This window comes from Lissotriton helveticus, chromosome 7 (genome assembly GCF_964261635.1).
Source record: "Lissotriton helveticus chromosome 7, aLisHel1.1, whole genome shotgun sequence".
NCBI lineage: Eukaryota > Metazoa > Chordata > Amphibia > Caudata > Salamandridae > Lissotriton > Lissotriton helveticus.
Window position 1 is genome coordinate 255492478 of NC_136068.1, and position 25007 is coordinate 255517484.

General features: G+C 45.7%; 1 protein-coding gene across 1 annotated transcript in view; it reads right to left on the reverse strand.

The window, feature by feature from the left end:
* The window catches only part of LOC144769033 (uncharacterized), a 54873-nt gene that overhangs the window by 21913 nt on the left and 7953 nt on the right, over window positions 1–25007 (reverse strand). The window contains exon 3 of the mRNA XM_078653028.1: window positions 12363–12517. Coding sequence (XP_078509154.1) covers window positions 12363–12517 — 155 coding nt within the window. The remainder of the gene's footprint in view (window positions 1–12362; window positions 12518–25007) is intronic.

Below are 25007 nucleotides of genomic sequence, written 5' to 3' on the forward strand. Positions count from 1 at the left end.
AAGACAAGCTGTGTAGGTGTTTTACAAAGTAGCTGAGACTGCATGCATTTGTGCATGCTGCAGACAATGTTTGTGTCAATATCAAGAAAATAAACAGTAAAAACCGGTACACCAGACCGTAAAACAGACCCACAAACAGCCCAAGAAAATAAGAAATAGCCACACATTGACCTGTTTAAACCAGCCCATCATGCATAGCCTGATTGTCTGATAGGCCAGTCTGACACTGGTTTTCCTAGAGAACAAAATCTGGCCAATCATTTATGTAATATTAGCACTAAATTCGGGTAAAGTGTCTGTTTGTAAATCACTGTTCTTATGTGTCAGATATCCAGTTCAAGAAAATAAAGGCAATTTAAAATTGATATACATTTCAATTATTTACAACCTAATGTATTTGGTGGTGCAAGCAAGACCATATTCACCCTGATTAGCTGACATAGAGGATGCGCCGATAAATTTGACAGATTTTCAGCAATTATTTTTCAAAATGTAGTTATTGTCACCTATCTGCCCAGCAAAAAAATTGTACCTGCTAGGGCTTGACCAAAATCATTAGTTTTTAACACCTACAGACCCGAAGGTTTCTTTTGTAGGTACCTGACACCCCTCGCCATGATTGGCTGGCTGGGGGAAAGATGTGAACATGATGTTTGACTGGTTTTCTGCAATATTTTTCCAAAACTCAGTTATTTACTCCTATCTGCCTCACACAAGAACATATACCTACAAGGACTGCTTGACTCATAAAATTGATCCCATGGTTCTTCTTAGGGCCAGATTCCAATCTGGGTCAGAAAGCTCTCCGACCGAGCCAGATTCGGAGTGTTTTTTGACTGAGCCGGACTCCTGCAGTCCAACCGAGCGAGTAAGATACGGCCGCATGCTGCCGGACTCGGTTCGTTCGGACTTTCATAGAAGTCAATGGGAGGCGGTCGTACAACGCGTACATGGACACCCATTGACTGAATGGGTACGTCTCGCATCAGGGCACCCCCTACAGTGGGTACGTGCCGGTGCCATCCGCACCGTACATGCCTGTGTTGGGGAGACCCTGGGTCTCCCCCTGTGTCTGAGTCGTCAGGCTGCGGGTGACAGGGGGTCCGACGTGGACCCCTAAACGCAACTTCCCAGACGGAAACTTTGGCTCGAACCAGCTGTCCAACGCGTGCATCGTGTTGGCTCGGCCGGAAATCGCATTCATTGCACGGCACGGTTTGCTTACGGACGAGACTTATGGAACGGTTCGGACCCGGAAAAGATTTCGGTCAGTGAATTTCGCGTTGGTCGCATCGTACTTGCTCGCTCATACAGCTGTACGAGTCAGGCGGAAAACACACATACGGCTCGTACTTTTTCTGTCCGGATTTCTTTCGGTGCCCTTCCGAGCGAGATCGGAATCGAGCCCTAGTGTTGGGATACGTTATGTATGTGGTTTCTGCAAGTTTGGGGACAACAGGTGGTAAACTGTGTGTAGTACATTTTCGAAATATGGAAAGCACCTGAGAGCAAAATGATAGTTTATGTTTAACTTTTAATTGCTACTGACACCACTGAGGCATTTGAAACCTAAACCATATATTTTTCACAACTATACAGCCTAAGGTTTATTTTTATTTATTTTTTATTTTAAAAGTTTTAGATAGTGCTAGCTTGACCCGTAGGTATCAGAGCGCTTTACATACACACTGTAAAAAAAAACAGATGGAAATTGCAGTAGATAGTAGGCAGGCAATAAGAAAGCAAACCAGGGATAAAAAATACAGCATGAAAAATAAGGTGGTTAACACAGTCTGGTCACCAACTATCCTTGACTGTCAAGAGAGAGGAGTAAACTCGGATATTGAAGTCTAGATTAGTTGACTTTGGTCAGGAAAGTATTTGTTAAGGAGATGGAGTTTCAGGTCCCTTTTGAAACAGTAGAAGGAGGGGTTGCATCTGAGGACTCTAGAGAGAGTGTTCCACATCCTGGGAGCGTTGCAAGAAAACAATCGGTATTGTGTGGTTTTCTTTTTCAATTTCGGAGGAATAAGAACGAGTGAGTTGGAGCTTCTCAGAGTTCTGGATTGACCTGCTCTTACCAGTTTGTTGTTCAGGTAGTTAGGGGCCGGAGAGTGAAGGGTTTTGTGTGTGATGCAGGCCAGCTTGTAAATACATCTCCCTTCCATGGGAAGCCAGTTGAGGGAGTTTAGAGCTGGAGTGATGTGTTCAAATCTTTTTACTCCGGATACAAGTCGAGCGGCCATGTTCACCACTGTCCTTAGAGGGGCAAGGTGCGCTTTTGGAGTCCCTGTTAGGATGGCATTCCCGTAGTCGATTTTAGAGAGAACTAGAGATTGGACTACTGTCTTGAGGTCATCATGGGGAAGAAAATATTTCAATTTCTCGAGGTTCTTGAGGTGTTTTAGAGAGAAAAGAGCACTTTTTGCAGAGTTTTTGATGTGGGCCTCCATAGATAAGTTCTCGTCAAGGGTGATGCCTAGAGACTTAACTGAGTCGGATAGGATGATGGGGCAGTTTAGGGCGACCAGATTCTTGAGCCACTCTTGGATTGGACTATGGTCACTTTTTGGAGAGAAAGGTTTCTTTTAGTAGGTACTAAATGTCCTCACCCTGGTTGGCTGGGTGGGATAACACGCTGAACATGCTCCCTTGCAGATGAATATATGCCTGCCAGGGCTTGTTTCACATCGGTGTTCCCACAGGTCTCCTTAGTGTGGGGATACCAGATATGTATGGTTTTCTGTGAGTTTGGGTTGCTCACAAGTGATAAACTGGGTGTACTTACATTTGGAAACCGATTGACAGCAAATGATGGTTTAAGTTGCATATATTTTGGGGTAATATGGAATGATGCCAAAACCAATTGTTTTCAATATCTACACACTCTAAAGTCTCTATTGATATGTGCCAGACCTCCCTGGCACTGATCGGCTGCCTGAGAGAATATATATATTTTTGTTTTAGAGTATTATATAGCGCAAACTAGACCCGAGAAATCCGCTATCAGAATGCTTTACATGAGCACCTCCCTCTCAGACTTGATTTGGGCCTTAGATCTATTGACGAAGAATTGGGCCTAAAACCACTAACATTCTGGCGACGACTCTGGAGCACTCCGGAGCTCTTGATTTATAGGAAGGAACTGAAAGAGATTTTGAGCTTACCAAATCTGGTGAATATTCCCTGGCTAAAGTACATAAAAAATGAATGCGAAAGGCTGGGAAGGCCAGAATTATGGCTAGACCCTGAAAATGTCTGTAGCAAGGTCTCACGCAAATGTTTAACAAAGGAATATTACGATTTAAAATGAAATATCTTATTAGCAAATTCGCGGCTGGGGATTTTAACTAATACATTTATTCAATTTAAAGAATCTTATCACTTGGAGCAGGCCCTTGATGGAATCTGTCCTGTATTGACCAGGAAGTTATTTTTGCAGTGGAGATATGGTACTCTCCCGATCAGAGCATTTACAAGTACCTGGTGTCACTCTCCCTCCACTAAGCAATGTCCTGCATGTTCTTATCAGTTGGAAAACGAAATACATGTTCTATTCTTTTGCCCTGCCTATCAAAAATCCAGAAAGTATTGGCTTGTTCCCCTTCTTAAAAACCTAGGCTTTAGACACTGCAATCCAGCTTACAGAACACTCAAGACAGATCTATCACCCCCCCATTGTATTTGCGGTAGCTAAATTCTTAACAGCAATTTGGCACAAGCGTACTCGCCATATTCGGAACTCCGAAACGCACTTGGTACAGGCACTTTAAAAATCATAGTACTGACCAGCACAAATCAGAAGGGATTGTAATTGGTTTTATTTATTATGACAAATGTGATTTTTAAACATAACTAGAAGTCTGATTTTTATCCTGCACAAGCACTTTGAATTTGCACCATAGAGCGGCACCAATCGGAGGGATCGCAATGTGCTTATCTAACATGATAACTGTAGTGATTTTTAGACTCTATGTTTTATGAATATGTATCATTTCTGTCTGTTTTAACTTTTGGTGTATATCTTTTATGGTCCAAGTGATCGAAATAAAGATAGAAAATTTTTTTTTACAAAAGGACATATTCATTTTTGTTAGGCACCGGGAGATTAAGTGATTTACCCAGAATCACAGGATGTTGAGCGTTGTTGCCGAGACTCGAACCCGGTTCCGCAGTTTCAAGGTCGACCGCTCTAGCTGCAAGGATGCATCCTCTCCCCTCCTATGCTGTTGATTGACAGATTTTCTGCTCTATTCAAACACAATAATTTTTTCATATGTCCCTTACACAGGAACATATGCCTGGCAGGGGTTTGACTCACATGGGAGTTACCCGGCAGTTCACAGCATTGGGATAACAGACATATATAACAACTAACATGAATACAAATAGCTCTAAGTTATTACTGATCTTTTCATCTAACTATAACATTAGTTTAACTTTTGTCTTTTTCTTTGTCCCAAAGTGAAGACACACTTCTCATGCAGGCAAACTTTTATTTATTGCAGCTTGAACTATTCCAATGAGTCACATTAATATGAATTGGCCATACGAGTTTCAAACAATTACACTCCTTGTTCACTGGCTCCATGCTCAACTCGTTACAAACTTCAATTAATAGCAGTGTGGCCCCATCAGGTCTCAAGTGAGCAATGCATGTTGGTATTAGAAGTACAGGAAAGAACAATACAGACCCAAATGGGCTGAAGATGTTAGGCATGTCGAATCTAAAATCATAAACCCTTCCAGTGGACTTAGTGACTTGCAGAGTCATTCAAAACAATGTTGTACCTGCCATTCCGTGTAATCAAGGAAACTTGCAAAGCCATTGACCCGCTCTTCTGTGGAGGTGCGTTCTCACAGCTGGACAGCTGAACAGCCGTATATACATCCAAAGCACCTTTGTCCCAAGATGAAGACACACTCCTCATGCAGGCAAACTTTTATTTATTGCAGCTTTAACAACTCCTGTGACTCACATTAAAATGAATTGGCCATATCTATTACAGACCATTACGGCCCTTGTTCATTGGCTCCATGCCCCATTTGCAACAGGCCTGTGCACACATATAGAGTACCCAAAGAGACCTCCTTTAAGTGTAGTATAAGGTCGTAAGAGAAATTTAGAGAAATACATGAGGTAAATAATATTAAAATCGTGATTGTTGGCATTTCTTCTTTATTCCAAAACGGTTGCCCAGCCATGCTCAACTAATCATGAATTTCAATTAATAGCAGTGTTGCCCCAATCAGGCCTCAAGTGAGAAATGTTGTTGGTATTGGAAATTCAGGAAAGTCCAATATTGACCCAAATAGGCTGATGATGATTTTAGATTTGACATGCCTAACATCGCCAGCATCGTTAGCTTGATGTCCCTGCCCACTCCTCCTGTTATCAGTTGCCCTGTCTTATGCCCCATCATTGCCCTACTGCTTAGCCTCTGTGCTTAGGTTAGTGCCCATTCTCCTTCTCCCTGCTCTCCGATGTCTGCGTATATGCCCCTGCTCCCTACTTTCTGCCCACTATGTTCCATGGACCTGCCACCCTCCTATCTACTCAGTATTCTGTTGATCTGCCACTGCCCCTCCCACCAGGCCAGCGTGGTCAGATGGCTGCCACCTTTCCCTGCCAACTCCACCCTGCCTGTCCAAGTTCCATGCCCCTAACCCCTCCCTCCTGTCCTCCAAGGTCCATTTTGCTGCCACTCCCTTTTACCCTTTGTGCTCTGTTGTGCTGCAACTGCTCTTCCTGTCTTCCCTGCATGTTCTGTTGTGCAATTCCTTCCCTTGCCCTCTTTTGCCAGTGTACCACCCCTACCCTCCCTTCTGTCCTCCATGGTCCTTTGTGCATGCCCCTGGCCCCTCACTCTAGCCCACCATGGTTGTTGTGTTACCACTAATCCTCCTGCTTGCCATGCATGGTCTTCTGTGATGTCACATCCCCTCCCACCTGCCCTGTGTGGTCAGATTGATGCTCCTAACCCCCTCCAACCTCTCCTCCATTGTCTGTGTGTATGCCGTTATCATCTCAGTGTTGCCCTCCTTGTTGTGTTGTGCTTCCAGTGCCCATCTCACCTGCCCTCTCTGGTCAGCTTGTTGCTCCTTCTCTGCCCCCTTGCCCGCTGCCCTCTGTTTTCCATGTGCAGACCCCTATCCCCTCCCTCCTTGTCTGGTCCGCAGTCGTGCCCCTGTCCCCTCCTTCCTGCCCTTCGTGGTCCATTATGCTGCAACTCCCCCTCCTGTCTGTCTGGTATGGTCAGCTTCCTCCCCTTGCCTCTTTCCCCTCTGCTCTCTGTTGTTCATGTGCATGGCCCTTTCTCCTCCCTATTGTTTTCCATGATGCGTTTTGCTGCACTGCCATCCCACTTGCCCTGTGTAGTGTATTGTGCAGCTTTAACCCCTGATGCCTGCCCTGTAAGGTCAGTTTAGTGCCCTGCCCATCTCCCTCCTGCCCTCTATTATCTGAGTCCATATCCCTACCCCATTCCTCCCGCCCTCTATGCTGGAATGTGCCATACTTGCCTGAATTTTAAACTTGGTAAGAGGGAGACTTTGAAAAACATACCTGGGGAATTGATTTAACCCATTGACTTACATTGAAAAAGTGGATACTTTAGGCAAGAGACAGATATAAAAAAAGCCCTTTTTGGGCTTAAAAACATTGGGAGTCTTCTGCTTGAATTGAGACTATTGGCATGCATGTTTGCACTGCCACTGCTTCATCCTTCTGCCCCCAATGGTCTAATCTATTGCCGCAGCCTCTCTTGCCTGTACTGCATGGTTGGTTTGTTGCCCCTGCCTCCCTTTCCCCTGCCCTTCTTAGTCCGTTGAGCTGCCACTTCCCCTCCCGCCTGGACAGCGTGGTCATCTTGTTGCCTCTGATCCCTCCTCCATGGGAGGGTCTTATTCCCATAGAAATTACGGGGAGTGCTCTAAACAAACAAATGAGGACATATTTTCGGAGTTCTCAAATAGCAACAAAGCACTTTTAAATAATTTCCTATCATTTTGTGTTTTTTATCCAGTTTATCACTTGATTATATTTTACACTTAAGGGAGAGGATTTGACGTTACGGCCAGAGCTGCAAACTTGCAACTGGGGAACTAGGTTCCAGTTTTGGTGTCAGCTCGGCATCCTGTGATTGTGGGCGATTCACTTTATCTTCCGATGCCTTTCACCAAAATGAATGTGTCCTTGTGTCATTTAACTGATGCTCATGTAAAGCCCTCCTATACCTTCTGGCCAAGTCTGCACTTTATAAAACTACAAAAAAACAATTAAGTGTTTTCCATACTTCTGTCATTGAGCTATACCTGGGCTACATTTGGTTGATGTGTGTGCTATATTTGGACTCTTTTCTTTTGGTTGGCCATCTAGGTAGACTTATTTGTTATGAAGTTCCCTAATTTCCTCATTTACTGCCGTATCCTCAGTAGAAAATGCTTTCAGTTTCCTACTTCGATTCCATCAAGATGGCATTTTGATGTTCCACACTTTTGGCATATATTCTGAAGATTAGTGTAATGTACCACCTCCACCTTTGTGAAGTGTTTGAATAGATTACACCTGTGTGTGTAAGCACAATAGAAGAGTCCTGCCGGACATAGGGGGACTGTATAAATAAAGAGGGCAGGGCTGAAACTGCAGTCCCAGAGTATGCCCAGTAAAGTGAACCTCTGAATGTAGTATTCATTTATTTATAAGCCTGCCCGTGATCCGGGCCATATGGATAATTAGTGATCCCGACATAGCCTCCGGGGCCATCAATGCACTGGCAATGAGGGGACCACCAACCCTGTGGTCCACCACACCAGTTCTGTAGTACCGATCTGCTGGAACATTGACTTAGGGACAAGTGCAGCCAGTTCCACTGCCAGCAGACCCACATCTGCATTGAGCCGTGCCACTGTCATTGTAGCCGTGATGGTAGGGTAAGGGCATGCTGCCTACTGACCCACCTGCCATCACCTCCGCCGGCCCGCGAGAACCGTAATCCCATCCCTGCTGAGGCCGCTCTGCCTCACAAGCTGCTCTGCCCCGTAAGATGGCGTTCGGGCACAGCCACAGTGTCCAGAGCAATGTGCTGCTGTGTCTTATACACCATCCGGCCAACCTTCTCCAGGCACGGCATACGCTCTACTCCAAGCCCAACTACGTGGGAGCTCTCCACAGTATGGCCTGCTGTCTGTCTGGAGACAGGGATGTGCATCACATTTGTTCCTTCATGCCTTCCTCAATCCATCTGATACACTGAGGAGTGCATTTGCCAATATGCCCAAGCCACATGGGCCCAGCGTGGTCTTTGACCTATTGTTTCCTCAGGCCCCACATCCAGTGAAGACACCTCTTTTGGTTCACAGTCCCCAACACTGAGGCATCAGTCCCCAACACAGGTTCATTCCCTCGGTCAGGCGGCTGTCCTCAACCCCATAAGAATAGGAAAGTGCCCGTGCCGCAAGGTGTTCCAAGAGGGTGAGGCCACGCCCGTTGTCTGTCATGGCAGCTATCTCAGCCATGGAACCATTTGTAGTGGATGATGCACCGTCCATGCTGGCACCCAAGTTGAAGGACTAGACAGAGAGACTGCATTTCTATTTTGAGGGCGCTGGCATCTCTCTCTCTCTCTCTCTCTCTCTCTCTCTCTCTCTCTCTCTCTCTCTCTCTCGATAGAGAGAGAGAGAGAGAGAGAGAGAGACGACGAGCCTTACTACTACATCTGGAAGGAAAGGATATCCACAGAATTTACAAAACATTGGTGACAGCAACACCAAAGACATTCAGGACACTTCTGAATGCTCTCAATGATCACTTCGAGCCTATGGCCAAAAAGAGATTACCAACATTTTATTTTCCGGAAGAGGCTGAGGAATCCCACAATACCTTCCATGGTCGATTAAACGAACTGGCAGCTCGTGTGGGTTCCAAGTTGAGCAGAAACAAATTCGCACTCAGATCATACAAGGGTGCTACTCTGCAAAATTACGAGAGGCAATGCTCCAAGAATAAGGGACATCCTTACAGGACACTCTGACGATAGGGAGGTCTAAATATTTGGTGGAGCGCGAGCCTCGCACATGGAGGCAGCTCTCAACTGACCCATAAAAACAAAGCAAGCCAATGTGACTAAGACCCGCCCCACGTCAACACCTCCCAAGCACTTCCAAGAAAGGAAAAGAAGGTGAATACTGCAGAGGATCTCCACACAAAATGAGTGACTGTCTGGCCAAAGGCAAATTATATTTCTACGTGTGGGAAGTATAACTAATTTGCAAAAGTGTGCAGATAACAGCGCATGTAGCGTTAAATGTGCCAGAAAGCAAAGAATACATGGATGACTACATTTTTGCAGTGGGGACACCACCTTCCACTCGCATCCACCTCCCAAGATATCAAATCACCAAAGGCACCCAACAGATCACCGCCACCATAGACACCGGGGAATCTATTGAGCTAAAGTCAGTGCCCACATACAGTGCCATGGACCAGTGCTAGTTGTTCATGGAAAGATTCAGAGTGATCCATCAAGCGGGGAATGAGAAAAAGGGGGTGGTCAATAAAAGTATGTTTCCCATGTTAATTCCCTTAGAGTCTTTAGACAAGACTGCAGCCCGAACTGCTCAACAGAATTACACCACATTTGGCAGAAAGGTAGATTTTTTTCCGGAGTTCACACTTTCTGTTTATTGGTGTAAATCCGTTAAGTAGTTTTTGAGATATCAAAGGAAAACCAAATTTGTATACCTGAGCAGAGCCTAAGCACATATCTCATGGTGAGATCTGATTGAATGTCAGAACTTAAACTAGGAAGTGCTGGCAGCCATCTTGGGACCAATATACATGATAGCACCCCATTTAAATGCAGTGTAGTGAATGGTAGGTTTTGAGGGTCACAAAAAGGAGAACACACAAAGGGTGATAACAGATTTTAGATACAATATAAATAATTTGTTGGTGGGACCATAATGTTTTAGGAATTGTGATGTCTTATAAGGTGATTTTACACTGTGAAAGAGCCCTCTGCTGGAATTTCCTGAATCATGTTTGAGAGAAAACTGTTTTCTTATGATTTTCCCATAGAGGTTATGGAAAGAGAACCAGAAGCTAAAAATAGAGCATTATTTCTGTAAATCCACACTATCTTTCTCAGCCATATGAAAATGAAGTCTGGCATTCTCAGTAAAATCATTTACTTCCTACACAAGCAGCCTTTCAGTTGATTCCTTTGTGTTCTACTGCAGCCTCCAAGAGATTTTTAAAGAACAACTAGAGCATGTTACTTATGACAAACGTATGGCACACCTGAAGCCATGTTGATTGAATCAAACTGCTAAAACTTAACACCTTCAACCCGGCGGACATTCCACTGCGGTGCTGAAAAAAATGGCGCGTGCGCAGTTTGGATGGCCCTGGGCCGTCCGACGCACACGCCCACCGTGACGTCGGATGGCTGGGGGGCGTCAGACGCATGGAAGGGGTTAAAACATTTAATTTAGACTAAATTAGGGGGTTCAGTTTGTCTTCATCGAAATTATGGTCAGTACGGAAGGAGGGAAAATTAGAACTCATTTTAAGTGAGTTCTCAAATATCTTCCTCTTCATTTTCAGTAAAACATTCTGACATGCACACTGAAACATGCACTTTCAGCAGCAGCAGACTGCCAGTTAACTCCCTGGTAATCACCAGCTTTACTACAGTGTTCTAAAGAGCATCTAGAGTACAAACTTTCAGAAATTATGCCAACAGTATGGGACATCTATACGCCATTTTGATGGAATAGAAGTAGAAAACTGAAAGCATTTTCTATTGAGGATCCTGCAGTAAATTAGGAGATTAGGAAGCTTCATAACAAAAAAGTCTCCCAAAAAGGCCAGCAGAGAAAAAAAAGCACAAATATCACCCAAATGTAGTTCAAGTAAATCTCAATGACAGAAGTGTGCAAAACACATAATATTTTAGTTTTAGACATGGGGAGATTATGTGATTTGCCCAGAATCACAGGATGCAGAGCTGATTCTGAAACTCAAACCTTGTTCCCCAGTTGCAAAGTCTGATGCTCTGGCCATAACTCAACACCCTCTCCCTTACGTGTAACAAATAATCAAGTGATCAACTGGATAAAAAAATCATAAAGGTGGCACATTTTTTAAAAGTGCTTTGTTTCTATTTGAGAACTCAGAAAAAATATTTCTTTGTTTTAGTTGTTTAGAGCACTAACCAAGTTGCAGAGGTAACAAGTTGACCATGCGCTGCAGGTGGGAGAGGAAGTGGCAGCACAACGGACCATGGATGGCAGGTGAAAGGGAGGCAGAGGCAACAAACCAACCATACAGTACAGGCAAGAGAGGATGTGGCAATATAAGATACCATTGAGGGCAAAAGGAAGAGACAATGGCAGTAAACCTATACATGCCAACAGTCATGATTCAGACAGGAGACTCCCCATGTTTTTAAGCTCAAAGGGGCTTTATTTTATCTGTCACCTGCCTAAAATTCCTCTTTTTCAATGTAAATCAATGGCGAAAATCAATTCCCCTGGTTTTTCTTTTCATAATCTCCCTCTCACCAAGTTCAAAATGTTGGCAATAAGGTACGTTGGATCACGGTGGGCAGGAGGAGTGGAGTAGGGACATGGGTTTGGATAAGAGAGGGCAAGAGGGAGATGGGCAGGGGCACCAAATTGACCTTACAAGGCAGGCATCAGGGTTTGCAGCAGCACAGTACACCGCACGGGGCAAGCGGGATGGCAGTGCAGCGCAACGGACCATGGAAAGCAATAGGGAGGGGACAGGGCCATGCTCATGGACAACAGAGAGCAGAGGGAAAAGAGGCAAGGGCAGCAAGCTGACTGTACCAGACAGACAGGAAGGACAGTTACAGCATAATGGACCATTAAGGGCAGGAGGGAGGGGGCAGGGGCATGACGGCAGACCAGACAAGGTAGGGTCTGCACATGGAAAATGGAGGACAGGGGCTAAGAGGCAGGGCAGAGGCAGAAGCTGATCAGGAAGGGCAGGCGGAATGGGTGATGAAATCAAAAGATGATCAATATGTGTAATTATTCGCTATTTGTGCTATTTCTCAGGGTGGCTTAAAAAACTATTGTGGCCAAGGTGGTAGCTACGACAACTGTATGATTGTTGCTTACTTTCAGATTCTGGAAAGCAAACTTCATGAGTCCCTAGAGGGAGTCTGAGTAACGATACCACTCTGATAGGGAACAAAAGGTAGTGTGCACAAGGATTAAGGCAAACATGAGAACCACAGAGGGTTCTCACTTTGGTGCGAGCGCCCGCTCGGGGCTCGCTCACGGCGGTTTCCAAAAGTGAACAATGGGTCAGGGACTCCCCAAAAACTACTTACTTGGTGCTGTCTCGTGATCCGCTTCTTCACCTGTTGCGGCCGTACAAGGACTCCGTCGATAGGGATACGGAGTTCCGGTTTGGCTTTAAATAGTTTTCCCATGCCGCAGCTGTTACTCGTTACCTGCAGGGCGTGCCTCAGGACGTGATTAGCGTCTGCAAGGAAATGGAACAACACAGAAAACAGATTGCCTCTATGTTTGAGCAATGGGAAAAGGAAAGCAATTTCAGTAATGCTAAAAAATGCTAAAAGGTGTTCGGCAATGGAAGCGGAGCATTTGATGCGTTTTTTATGTGCGGTGCATATAAAATTAAAATTAAAGTTAAGGACAGTACTTTTGTGTTGGCCGCGTTAAAATCTCGGCGTCCTGACCTCAAAAAAGTATCTTAGTATTCATGAGAAGTACATTTAGGCTGGATGCCTGTGCTGCTAGTATGGACCACTATGCATAGTGTTTGCGCTGGTCCTAAAGAGTTTAAAGGGCATGGTGTGTGCTTACTGTGGTCTTGGTTGTACACAGAGCAAGGTTGTACACAGAGCCATGTGGAGGGTTATGTCTACCCCCGTGTAACTAGGAGTCAACGACTAAGACTTTTCCAGGGTATGCCGTCATTTAATCCATGGATTTGGGTTGACAGACGGTAAATCCAACGTTGTTCCTTAGCCAATACGAATCTGTTGTTGTTACTGTTGTGGTTGGGTATCTGTTCGATTACCGTCCACGACATATCATTGGTCCATGAGTCCACTATTCATTTTCTTACATCGGATAGTTCTCAGTTGTTCTACGATCCTTGTTCTTATTTTCTGGGTTGTCATTCCTACGTATCTGAGTTTGCAGGGGCATTCCACGAGATATATTACGGTGGTGGAGTTGCAGTTAGTATGTCTAAGTTGTTGCCATGTTTTGCCTGGTTCTAGGTTCAGTCTCTTGCTGGGTTGTGTCAGATGGAAGACACTGCAGTCACCACATGGGTGATGTCCGACCACGTTCGGTAGGCCCCAAGCGTTGTGAATGGTGTTGATCATGGGTTTGGCACTGATTTTCGGGCATGTAGATACCAATCTGTCTTTCAGGCAGCTTGATTTCTTGTACGCAAAGAGTGGCTGTGACCAGTTTCTATTGCCTGTGTTATCAATCCTCCAATTTTTGCGTAGTATTTTCCCCACCTGATTGAAAATGCTGTTGTGCGTTGTGACACAAGTCAGGGGTGTGGGTGTGCTGGGTCTGGCTTTCTTCTCCAGCAGTGCCTCTCTATTTTGGTTGCATGCCCGTTTTTTTGGTGGTTTTAATGATTTTCTCAGGGTAGCCCCGTGCTTGGAGCTTCAAGGCCAGGTCCGCCAATTGGTTCTGAGTCTGTTGTGGAGCTACAGTTGAGTCTAATTCTTAAAAATTGCCCAAAAGGAAGGTTCTCCTTGGGGGGACGCAGGTGAAAGCTCTCATATCACAACACACCCTAGAGGGCAACAGTGAGACTATAATGCTGGGGTCTTCAAACTGGGGTGCCTCGGGTGATCCAAGGGGGGGCTCCAAGCTCTGGCTTCAAGAAGCATTATTCTCTGTAATGGGCCATCCCTAATATCTTTTGTTATTTATATACTAGCTGTGAGTATGTGCAAAACTCCCAGCCACACACTGTGGATATTTTTAATAGATACAATTTAATAGAATAATAGTGAAAAATTCAGAAGGGGGGGCGATGATTTTTTTTCCACTGGGGCATGCACCAAGGAGCAAGGAGGACAGAAGGGTGGAGTAGGAGCTGGACACAGGCAAAATAGGGCAAGGGAAGGAGCCCTGCTGGGCAGACAGGTGGAGCAGTTGCAGCACAGCAGAGCATTGAGGGTAGAAGGGAGTGGAAGCGAAATGGACCATGGAGGACAAGAGGGAGAGTATAGGGTTATGGAACTTGAACAGGCAGGGTGGAGGTGGCGGGGGCAAGCGGAAGCCATCTTACCATGCCAGGCAGGTGAGAGGGGCGGTGGCAGCTCAATAGAACACTGAGGGGTATTTTCACAAGAACGTGTGTTAACTACCGCAAGAGTAGCGTAACACAACTTTCAACATCGCAGACTATCGCGGGAAAGTAATCCTGTGTCAACGTGGAATTCACAACGCGGCGGTTGCATGTGATAGACACCAGACAACGCGGCAAATGACCAAATGAAAATCAACACCACCCCAGACCTTGGCTAACCTCGCTGGGGCCAAGAATCTACTACAAGAACTGTCTGGTCAGACAGGCACCAGCGAATACAGCACAGAGGTGGCACAGAAGCGGAGACCAATGGAGACCATGGAGAAGATGCCGGCTGGAAATATGTCTCCCACGGCTGGACACTAGGAGTAGTAACTGGGAACGTCAATGCCCTGCATTACTTCATCTTGCCATTGCTGCCACTGAGCCACTCCCAGATGACTGCAGCGGGAACATTGACACATACACAGCTCCGACCCCTGATGTGTCGTGGTACACAGTGATGCTGCCCCTTCACACTTGCAATCTGTTGTGTCAGTGGCACACAGTGATGCAGCCATCACCCCACCACACACACCAGACACAGAACCTGTATCAGGGGAGTAAGAAGGGGATGGGAATCACTGTGTGAGGAAGGAGGCAGTAGCATCCATCACCGCCATATGCCCTGTCCCTGCCTGGTGATGACCTATGCAGCATGCCCTGGGAAACACCTCCTGCTGACCCCCGGAACACTCAGCGACATTCACCCAGACCCCGGCACGGACTCCCATTTCATCACTGCTGGCCAATTACACAGGAATCCTGCTGCGGACTGCACCCTCCCACTTCCTAATCACTTCTCAATCCCCAAAGGACTGTGGTTTGCAAACCACTGGGCTTGGATGGCCATGTACAGCTCCAGCCCTGTCAATCACCTGAATGTGAATAAAACATTCTGAATCACACAGATGTGTCATTACCATGTTCACTCACGTATGGATGTATGGCTGGATGTAGGGACAATGATTGCACATGAAGGTACACCATGGTAACTCTAAATACCAAAAGGGAACCGGGGTCTAAAATGCCTCAAATCAGGCAGGTCTATCGCGCACTCTCACTAGTAGTGTGTTGTCTAAATAGTACAAAGAGTACACATAACACTCGGACTCAAAAGACCAGATCTATATAAGGGAGAATCCACACATACAAGAATCTGAATAACCATCAACTCTTCAAGGTAATCAGTTTTATCATTTGGTCATTCAGTTTAAAGGCTGGTGTGCCTCTTGATCATAGAGAACACCATACCTATATGCATTAGGCTGGATCCTGCCCAAATATATTCTGAAAAAATACAGTGAACCATACTCTACTAGATCACTGAAAAAGTTGAAGCAGTGCAAAACAAAAACATATGAATGGTGAATTAAAATAGGGTGGTGTGCCCCAAATTAACAAACTTTATTCGATGTGCGGACACTACCCCCTAATTAAAAACAGAACAGTACAAGGCGCAGTATAAACAAATAACTGCAAAAACGGGCCAACATGTTTCAGCCAAATGGGCAAACTATCCCTAGGCTTTCTTCAGGGCCTCTGCTCTTTACTCTTGCTACTGCATTCATGAAACAAAATCTTAGTGAAAAATTAATCATGCAAAATACTTGCTGTGGTACACCAATGTAATGACGTGAATAAATATAAACATAATCCTCCACGTCAAGGAATGCAATTGGCATCCAGCTTGACTGGGGACTGGACCTCACCTCACCTGGACCGTGCTCAGGATATCGAGGCCCCGCTCTCTCCGTCAGTGCCTCGGGACTTCACTGAGTCCATGGTAACTGACATCTATGCTCATGTGTATCCCTGAGACACTTGGCAAATTGGATGACTGTCCAGGTGAGTACTAGCTGTGGCCCCATTTCACATCAACAACAATCTCATGAACCCCCAACATAGGCACACGTCCATATGTTGAATAGGGCTATGTGTAGGAGTGACCAATTCGGTAGCAGGCCAGGAGTGGTGTCCTACTGCACATGGACAACAGAACTTCACGAAGCATACCTACTTACACACATCAGTGTGGACACATTCTGTTATGATATATGACATTGCTCCACATGGTGAGAGGTTGGACACCATACTCACATTGCTGAAGTCACGTAAGTGCACATGTGGGCCAGCACCTATCCATAAACAATGTCTGGCTCACAGAACTTGAGCTTGCAAAAGGGCCCCACCCCCATTGCACATGCGCCAGTCAGTTCCTCCCTGTGTTGGGACGATGCTCATTGTGGCACATGAGTGGACAATCAAATCAACACACCTCAGAGTTAGACACCAGTGGGGTGGCATAGACTTTATTGAGATGTGTGTGTCAGTGTGGACAACGCAACGGCCACAACAGTCAGGGACAGGCTTGAGACACTTGTACGCAGCATGGGTACATGTCAAGGTTCAGGAAATGGTGGTGTAAAAATGTACAACAATCATCACAGATAGCAACGCTCCCAGCCCACCTTGCCTGCTGGATGAGCCATGTGTTGTTTGGCATCTGCCCATTGCTCTGTGTGAGGGGGCATGACTCACTGCCCATGGGATCTGCATAGTGCTCTGCAACCGGAGTGCTCCGATTGTCTGCTCTGCTAACAGTGTTCAGGTGAAAGGGTCCGACAGGTTCACATGTCGTGTTACATTGCCATGTGTGTGCTCTCCCCCAGCAGTGTATCTGAATCGGCACATTGCCAAACAACGCTGTGTTGCTCCGACCATGGACCTACATCACCTTGCACAGGTGTATGTACACACACGTTGTGCCACGCACATGCATCCAGAGTCCGGACAATGGCAGATGTGTTCTCTGTTATTATGGGATATGTGAGCAATCCCCACTATGCAACAAGTTGTTGGGACATGTGCTGTGGGTAACAATCAGATGTTGCTCCAGGGACATAGTTACTCGTCCATGAATGCCTGCACTGCTTCATGTGCAATGTGTTTCAATAGTACGTCATTGTCCTGTTCGAGGAACACCATGGTGAGCCAATTCATTAACTGGTCCGGGCAGGTGTGCTCAGCCAATGCTGTTCCGCCAATCTGCAATACAGCCCAATAGGGGAGCGCCTCTATGTGGTCACTGCACATGAGGAATTATGCAATCTCCCATGCACAACTGCCAATACATACGCAGTATGTCAAAGCATCCCATGCATGACTGTCTCGGTTACACTCCTGTTCGTGTTCCAACAGGGGGCGCACACTCAAGTCATAGTCCAATTCATCTACGGTTGTGTTGGATAGGCAGACATCCATGGGACACTCGAATGTGACGTAGGCAATGTGGAAGCTGACCCGGTAACTGATCTGCAGCACTACCAGTGGCACTGCGCCCAGTAAATGCAACATATGTGCACAGTAGTGTTCCACGTGACAGGTGTTGTGCATGTGCCCGGTATGGCCTGCCATTGCCAAGGTGCGTCTCGTGGAACCAGCACTCTTCTAAACTGCGGCAGTTGTGTGGAGGATATGCCACAGCTCTGAGCAATGATTGGAATGTGTGTGCAACATTGGGCTGAATGGGTTGCTGTTTTCGTGAGTGTCATGGGCATCCCATGCAGGGGTACCTCCGGCAGGGGCTTCTGTGTGAGGGGTGTGGATGAGTCGGATATTTTATTTGCGCTATGCGTGGTGTGAGAGTTGTCCACAGCTGCCATGGCATTTCTCTCAGGGTGTTCCAGGCGCGTTGTGGACCAAAGTCAGAAGTGGAGGTGTCCTCCCACCTTCTACATTGGGACAATGAAGCTTTCATCCCTGATGTTTGTCGGTCTTCTACTTGCGTTTTTGGAATGTGATGTGGCTTTGGTGCTGAGATTGGAACACGGCCTTGGGCTCATGGTGTACGGATGGTGATGCACACACACACACCTCCAGTAAGCGCCACAGAGCTGCATTGCAGAGAGGTGTAAAAGGGCGCTTGCCCTCTGAACACCTCTCTGCAACGCAGCTCCCTGACGCATACTGGAGGTACCTGGTGGGCTAGTTGGCCCCCAGGGACTCTCAGTATTCAAGGGAAATGAATTCCCCCACCTACAACGCGCAAGGGAGCGTGTTTGCTGAGTGCTGCAGTTAGGGGGCATGGTCTCCGCTGCGATGCCTGCTTTTTTTTTTCAAGGGGGACTGTATGACCCTCCTCTTTTTAAATTATTTGGAGCCCTAGGGATTATTCTTTTTAAAGGAGGGGGGCTGTGTATCCCCCTCCTTAGGCCTTAAGTGGCCCCGGGGTCCCCATCCCCGGGGATGTGCCTCATTTTTTATTTTTTAATTCATTGATGGAGGCGGGTCGCGTGGCCCCCCTCCTCAGCCACTCATGGCCCAGGGGACCCCATCCCCTGGGGCCTGACAGGAAACCTGCTCTCGCTTACAAAATCCAAAGCAAGTGTGCTATGACAGGGCGGGAGCCACACGGCTCCCACATTGCCATAGTAAACAGCAGTGTTCCGGGGTGGTCACACCGCGCCGGCCCTGGGGGGTGGAGGTCCCCAGGGCCATGAAGGGCTCCAGGAGGGGGGCTGTGCACACCCCCTCCCACCTAGTGCACAGCCCCGGGAGGTGGTGGTCCCCAGTGCTCGGGGATCCATAACGGACCCCCACATTTGCATATTAGTGCCCCGGGGATGTGGCGGTCCCCGGGGCGTGTGGAGGCTTGATAGAAAAGCAAACAATTGAGGTGAGCACATCTAGAGTGTCGGTCTATACCAGAGCTACTTTCCACCTAAACTTGAGAACTACCCAGAGTTCTCTGCTTCTTTTTTCCGTTATTTATGTATCACTCTATGCCTTAAAAGGTATTGTTTTGACTTATACTTTGTGCTCCCTTGTGTCTAAACAAAGCTATACCTCTCAGAAGAGATCTAATGAGAGCAAAACACATGTCAGGGGTTGCTTTTATTCATTTCAGGTTGGCTTGGTTGGTATTTTACCGATTCAAAGCTGTAATACTGTGCCTGGAGTGGTAAAAGGCTTTTGTAATTTTATAGCTCGGCATGGACAGCACTGTGCTAGTCCTATTCTTAAAGAATTTGATAGAAAAGCAAACACTTGAGGGGTGCAGATTTAGAGTGTCACTGGTGTTGAGGGTGCTCTATACAGGAGCTGCTTTCAACTTAAACTTGAAAACTACCCAGAGTTCTCTGCTTCTTTTTTGTAGGTCTTAAAATGTATCTGCAAAATGAATAAAGGGGTCAGGGTAGATGTCACCTGATCCCCTAGGAGTATTAGAGGAGTATGAGAGGGACCACAGATCTCCTGTGGGGGTCAGTGAGGCCCTGTTAATCTGTGACGGATCCATGAATCCTGATGCCCTTTAAAAAAAAACACTCTCAGACTCACTCAGACACCCACAGAGATATTCCCACACCCATTTACTGACCTGTACAGGCAGTCACACATGCACTCACAGACCTACAGAGGCATTCACACACCCACATACACACCCTTACAGCCACTCACACAGCCACTCGCAGACCCACACACTGACTCACACACTCACTCACAGACCCACATGGCCAGTCACACCCACTGACAAACCCACCACACACTCACACACCCACTCACACACCCAGGTTACAGGGACGTTATAGTTAGGAAATAGCATTAAAAACATAGTAATTCACTGAAAACAATGAAGGTTACAGGGACGTTATAGTTAGGAAATACAATTAAAAACACTTTCGAAATTCACTGAAAAAAACAAAGGTTAAAGGGACGTTCTAGTGAAGCTCAGATTCTACACACACAAAACCATAGAATTTCAGCAGTTTTAGTTACCTCAGCTAACTATAACTTATGCCCCCGCCATGTACTGCTTATGACCTGACATATTACATCACTCATGACACGATCAGTGAGACCACTGATGACATCACTGATGACATCTTCCAGTGAGGGTATATGTTTCATAAATGTTTATGACAGTTAAACATATATATTGAGCTTTTACATAAGTTACATTATTAATTGTTTTCTACTACTAATAAGTCATACTATTTCTAACATATGTCATATGAGTGCTGTGTCACTGTGTGTATGAGTGTGTGAGTGGGTGTCTTAGTGGTTGTGTGGATGTGTGAGTGGGCATGTGAGTGGCTGTATAGGTCTGTCAGCGGGTGTATGAGTGGCTGTATACATCTGTGAATATGTGACTGAGTGAGTTTTTTGGATGTATGAGTGGCTGTGTTAGTGCTTGTATGGATGTGAGTGGTTGTATGGGTTTGTGAGTGGCTGTATGGATGTGTGAAAGGGTTTTATGAGTTTTATATTGGTGTATGAGTGGGCATGTAAGTAGTTATATTGGTGTATGATGGGGTGTTTGAGTGACTGTGAGGGTGTGTGAGCAGGTGTATAAGTGGTTGTATGAGTGTGTGAGTGGGTGTGTGATTCATTGTATGGGTGTCAATGGGTGTATGAGTGGTCCTATGGATCTTTAAGTAGGTGTGTGATCTGTTGTGTGGGTGTGTGAGTTGGTGTATGAAAGTGGCTGTGTGGGTGTATGTGTGTGGGTGGCATGTCATGAGTGATGTAATATGTGACGTCATTAGCAGTGCATTGCAGAGGTGTAAGTTATAGTTAGCTCAGGTAACTATTATGTCTGCATTTATATGGTTTTCTATGTCTATAATATAAGATTAACTATTACGTCCCTGTAAACTTTGTTTTTACGGTAAATATATATATATACACACTCAGCTTAAATTTACTTACGTTTTGCTGTAAAGGAATGTGTGGGAAGGCATATTCTTGGTAAAGACAATGTGTGGTAAAGGCATTGTGTGGTAAAGGGTGTATGGTAAAGGCATGTTGTAAACACTGAGCTGTTATGTAAGTCTCCCATTGGCGGGTGCTGAGTATCAAGGCTTTTGTAGGTAGGGCATACTTTTTTTAAGCAGATTCTGGTTTGTAAAAGCAACCATTTGGAGTTCATATTCCCAGTGCACATTTTTAGGTTGAAGTGTCTGGTTTGCTGAAGACATCTTGGGGACATTCAGAAAGCTTCCTTGGGAATGCATTCTGCCCATTGCTTAGCATTGGCTTTGTGGTTTGCAAGTCACATTTGCTTGCTTTCTTTTTACTGGCTTTACTGGTTTTAGGCAGTCCAGCTTGAGTTAGTCCATCCGGTAGGGCATACCCTGTTTACTGTGTACTGCCACAAACTCACTTTCTGTAAACAGGCCTTTCAATTTTGTTCATAACTTGTCACATTTGCTGTGCATTCAAAGACATAGGCCGAATGCCAGGTTCTGTCTTCTAAGGGAGCTTGATGTTTACTTTTCTTTCTCTGACTTCAAAATGAGAGGAGTATGTGACTACCCTGCTGGGTGCCCATATGAGATGAAAAGCTTTAAAATGTTGTTTTTTGCTAGCACAAAAGAAAATGTAAATGTCTGTAAAGGCTCTGTGCACATACTTCAGAATATATCAGCATTAAGAAAGCAAAAATTAAGCAAATTGTTTGTAATTCTGAAGTGTAGAGGAAATATATTTTAATACGATCAAAACAAATCAATACACTTGCTAATGCCATTTCCACACACTATATATTGTGCGCTGAATACTTTTATCAGTAAAACTGTATCTTTGTGCAAATGTTATGACCATTTCAATGGAAACTGTGTTGTCTATAATGGCAATACGCTATCACACCATACATACTCCACTCAAAGCAACTCCACTCTACAACACTCCATGGCATACAATGACATTCTACTCCCCTCTCTGATATGCCACTCCACTCTATGACTCCACACTGCTCCACTAATGTCTACAACACTCCACTCCACTCTACATCACTCACCTCTACGCCACTCCACTCTACATTACTCTATGACACTCTGATCCACTCCACGCCCAACCACTCTACTCCACTCAGTGCCACTCTATGCAACTTCATTCTAGGCCACTCTTCTATATGCACTCTACACCACTCCACAACACTCCACTCCATCCCAATCCATGACACTCTATTCTAGGCTACGCCACTCCCCTATGACAATCTACTCAACTTCACGCTAGGCCACTTCACTCTAGGCTCTCCATGCTACAACATTCCACTCTACGACACTCTACACCTCTCTACGACGCTCCATGTCACTCCACTCTATGTCACTTTACTCCATGTTACGCCACTCTATACTATGGCACAGTACTCTATGCCAATTTATTTCACTCTACCCTATGTCACTCCACTCTACGACACTTTACTCCACTTAACACCACAACACTCTACACCCCTCCACTTTATAACATGACATTCTACTCCACTCGACTACACTCTACTCTACCATACTCTACTGTACCACACTCTGACTCTCCAATCTAAGACACTCAATTCCACTTTACTCCATTCTATGCCACTCTATGATACTTTACTCCACTGTATGCCACTCCACTTTACTCTGCGGCAGTCCACTGTGCTCTAGGGCACTCCACTCCACTCTACTCTACTCTTATACACTTTACTCCACTCTGTGCTATGCCACTCTGTGCCCCTACACTCTACGTCACTCCACTTTGTTACTCTATGCTACTCCACTCCACTCTATGCCTCTCCACTCTACGAAACAAAATTCCACTGCACTCTACAACACTCTACGGCATTATGCACCACTCCACGACACTCAATGAACCTTCACTCTACAACCCTCCACCACACTCTAGGATCCTCCATGGCACTCTAAAACCTGACACAAAGCCACTCTATGCTACACCACTCTATCCCACTCCACTCTACGCCACTTCAAACTATGACACTCTACTCCACCCTGCGACACTCTACTCCACTCTGACTCTTCACTCCATGCTACACCACTCTATGCACTCTACTCTCCTCCATGACACTCTACTCCACTTTACAACACTCTACTCCACTCCATGTTACACCCCTCTTTGCCCCTCCACAACACCCTACTTCACTTTACAACACTCTACTGCACTCTATGCCACAACACTCTATTCCCCTCTACTGCACGCCCTTCATTCCAAACCCCTCCACATCACTCCACTCTACGCCACTCCAGGCTACTCTACTCCATGCCACTTCACTCTAATCCACTCTACGACACTCCACTCTAAGACACTCGATGTCAGTCTACTCCACTCCATGACACTCTAATCCACTCCACTCTACGCCACTCCAATCGCCACTCTCCTTGATGTCACAAACGTTTAGCCATGCTGAACAGCAACCACACTGGTGTACAACATGGCAAAAACATATTTGCAAAGCCAATAGATCTTCCAGAGAAAAGACCTATTGGCTGTGCCAATGCTTGTGTGCTTTTTGGTATTATTTTCATTCTTATTACTATTAATAACAAGTTTTATAGGTGTACAGCTGGCCATAAAGGGCTTCCCGGAGCTGACAGAACAAGTGAGAAAAATGAGGACATTGTACTGCTTAAATAAAAACATGAGCTTTCAACTGTTTCCTAAAACTCAGTAAATGTTTGTCTGATCTAACATGGATAGGAAGGGAATTCCAGAATTTAGCAACCAGGTAGTTAAATGAACAACCCCTGCATCCTGCTCTCTTGATTCTGGGAATGGCCAGAAGGAAGAGGCCATTCAATCTCAGTTCTCTGGGGGCACAGTATGCAATGATGAGATGTTGAAGGATATGTAGGCCCGAAGAATGCTTTATCCTATGGACATTACATAAGACCTTAAATTATATTATTTTATTTATAGGCAACCAATGAAGCTGAGCAAGTGCTGAGTGAGCAGATTGCATTTTGGGCATTCTGAGCACCCTGCAGATTTCTAATGACATATGAGGGGCTATCCAGGTAGAGTCCATTGCCACAATCCAGAGTGTCAGGCTTGAACCACTGTCCTACAACAATCCATAGCGGGCTATTTGAATGTTTGCTGAAGAGACCATAGAAAGGCAAAGCAGGTGCTTGCAACCTTCTTTGCCTGGGAAACCATGGTTAGAATGTTATCTAAAAGACTCCAGGGGTCATTAATTCAAGTGTAAGAGGGGGATGCTCCCCTAAGTAAGGGGGCCGGAGGAATTGATCACAGAGTGACAGAGTGTTCCCATTCACCATAACCTCTGTTTTATCCCTGTTTAACTTGAGACAGCTTGTAGCCATCCAGCTGGTCATCTGTACCAGGCAGGTAGTTAGCATTCCAAAGGTTAAGTGAGTATTGAGTGACAGGGAAACAATGATCTGGGTTTTGTCCACATAAGATACCATAGTGAAGCCTTGAGCACAAATGATATCTGATAGAGGCCGGGCGTACACATTAAAGATCGTGGGGCTCTCTCTGCATTCTAGCCAGTGTATCTCTGGCAAAAATGACCCTTCGCAAACCTGAAATCTCCTGTTGGCTAGGAACAAGGTTAGCCACTTTAATGCTGCCCCTGTAATTCTGACTTTTCCTAATCTCTGGCTTAGAATTAAGTGGAAAACTGTGTCAAATACTGCGCTCAAGTCCAAAGAATGAGTGCAGCTATCCCTCCCTGGTCCGGTGTTTTCTAAAGGTCCTGGGTGGCCAATTATATGGCTGTCTCTGTACTGCAACCAGTGCTGAAACCAATCTGCATCTGGTGCAGTAGGTTATTGGAATCCAAAAAGTCAGAGAGAACACCATTTATCAATTTATCCAGGATCTTGCT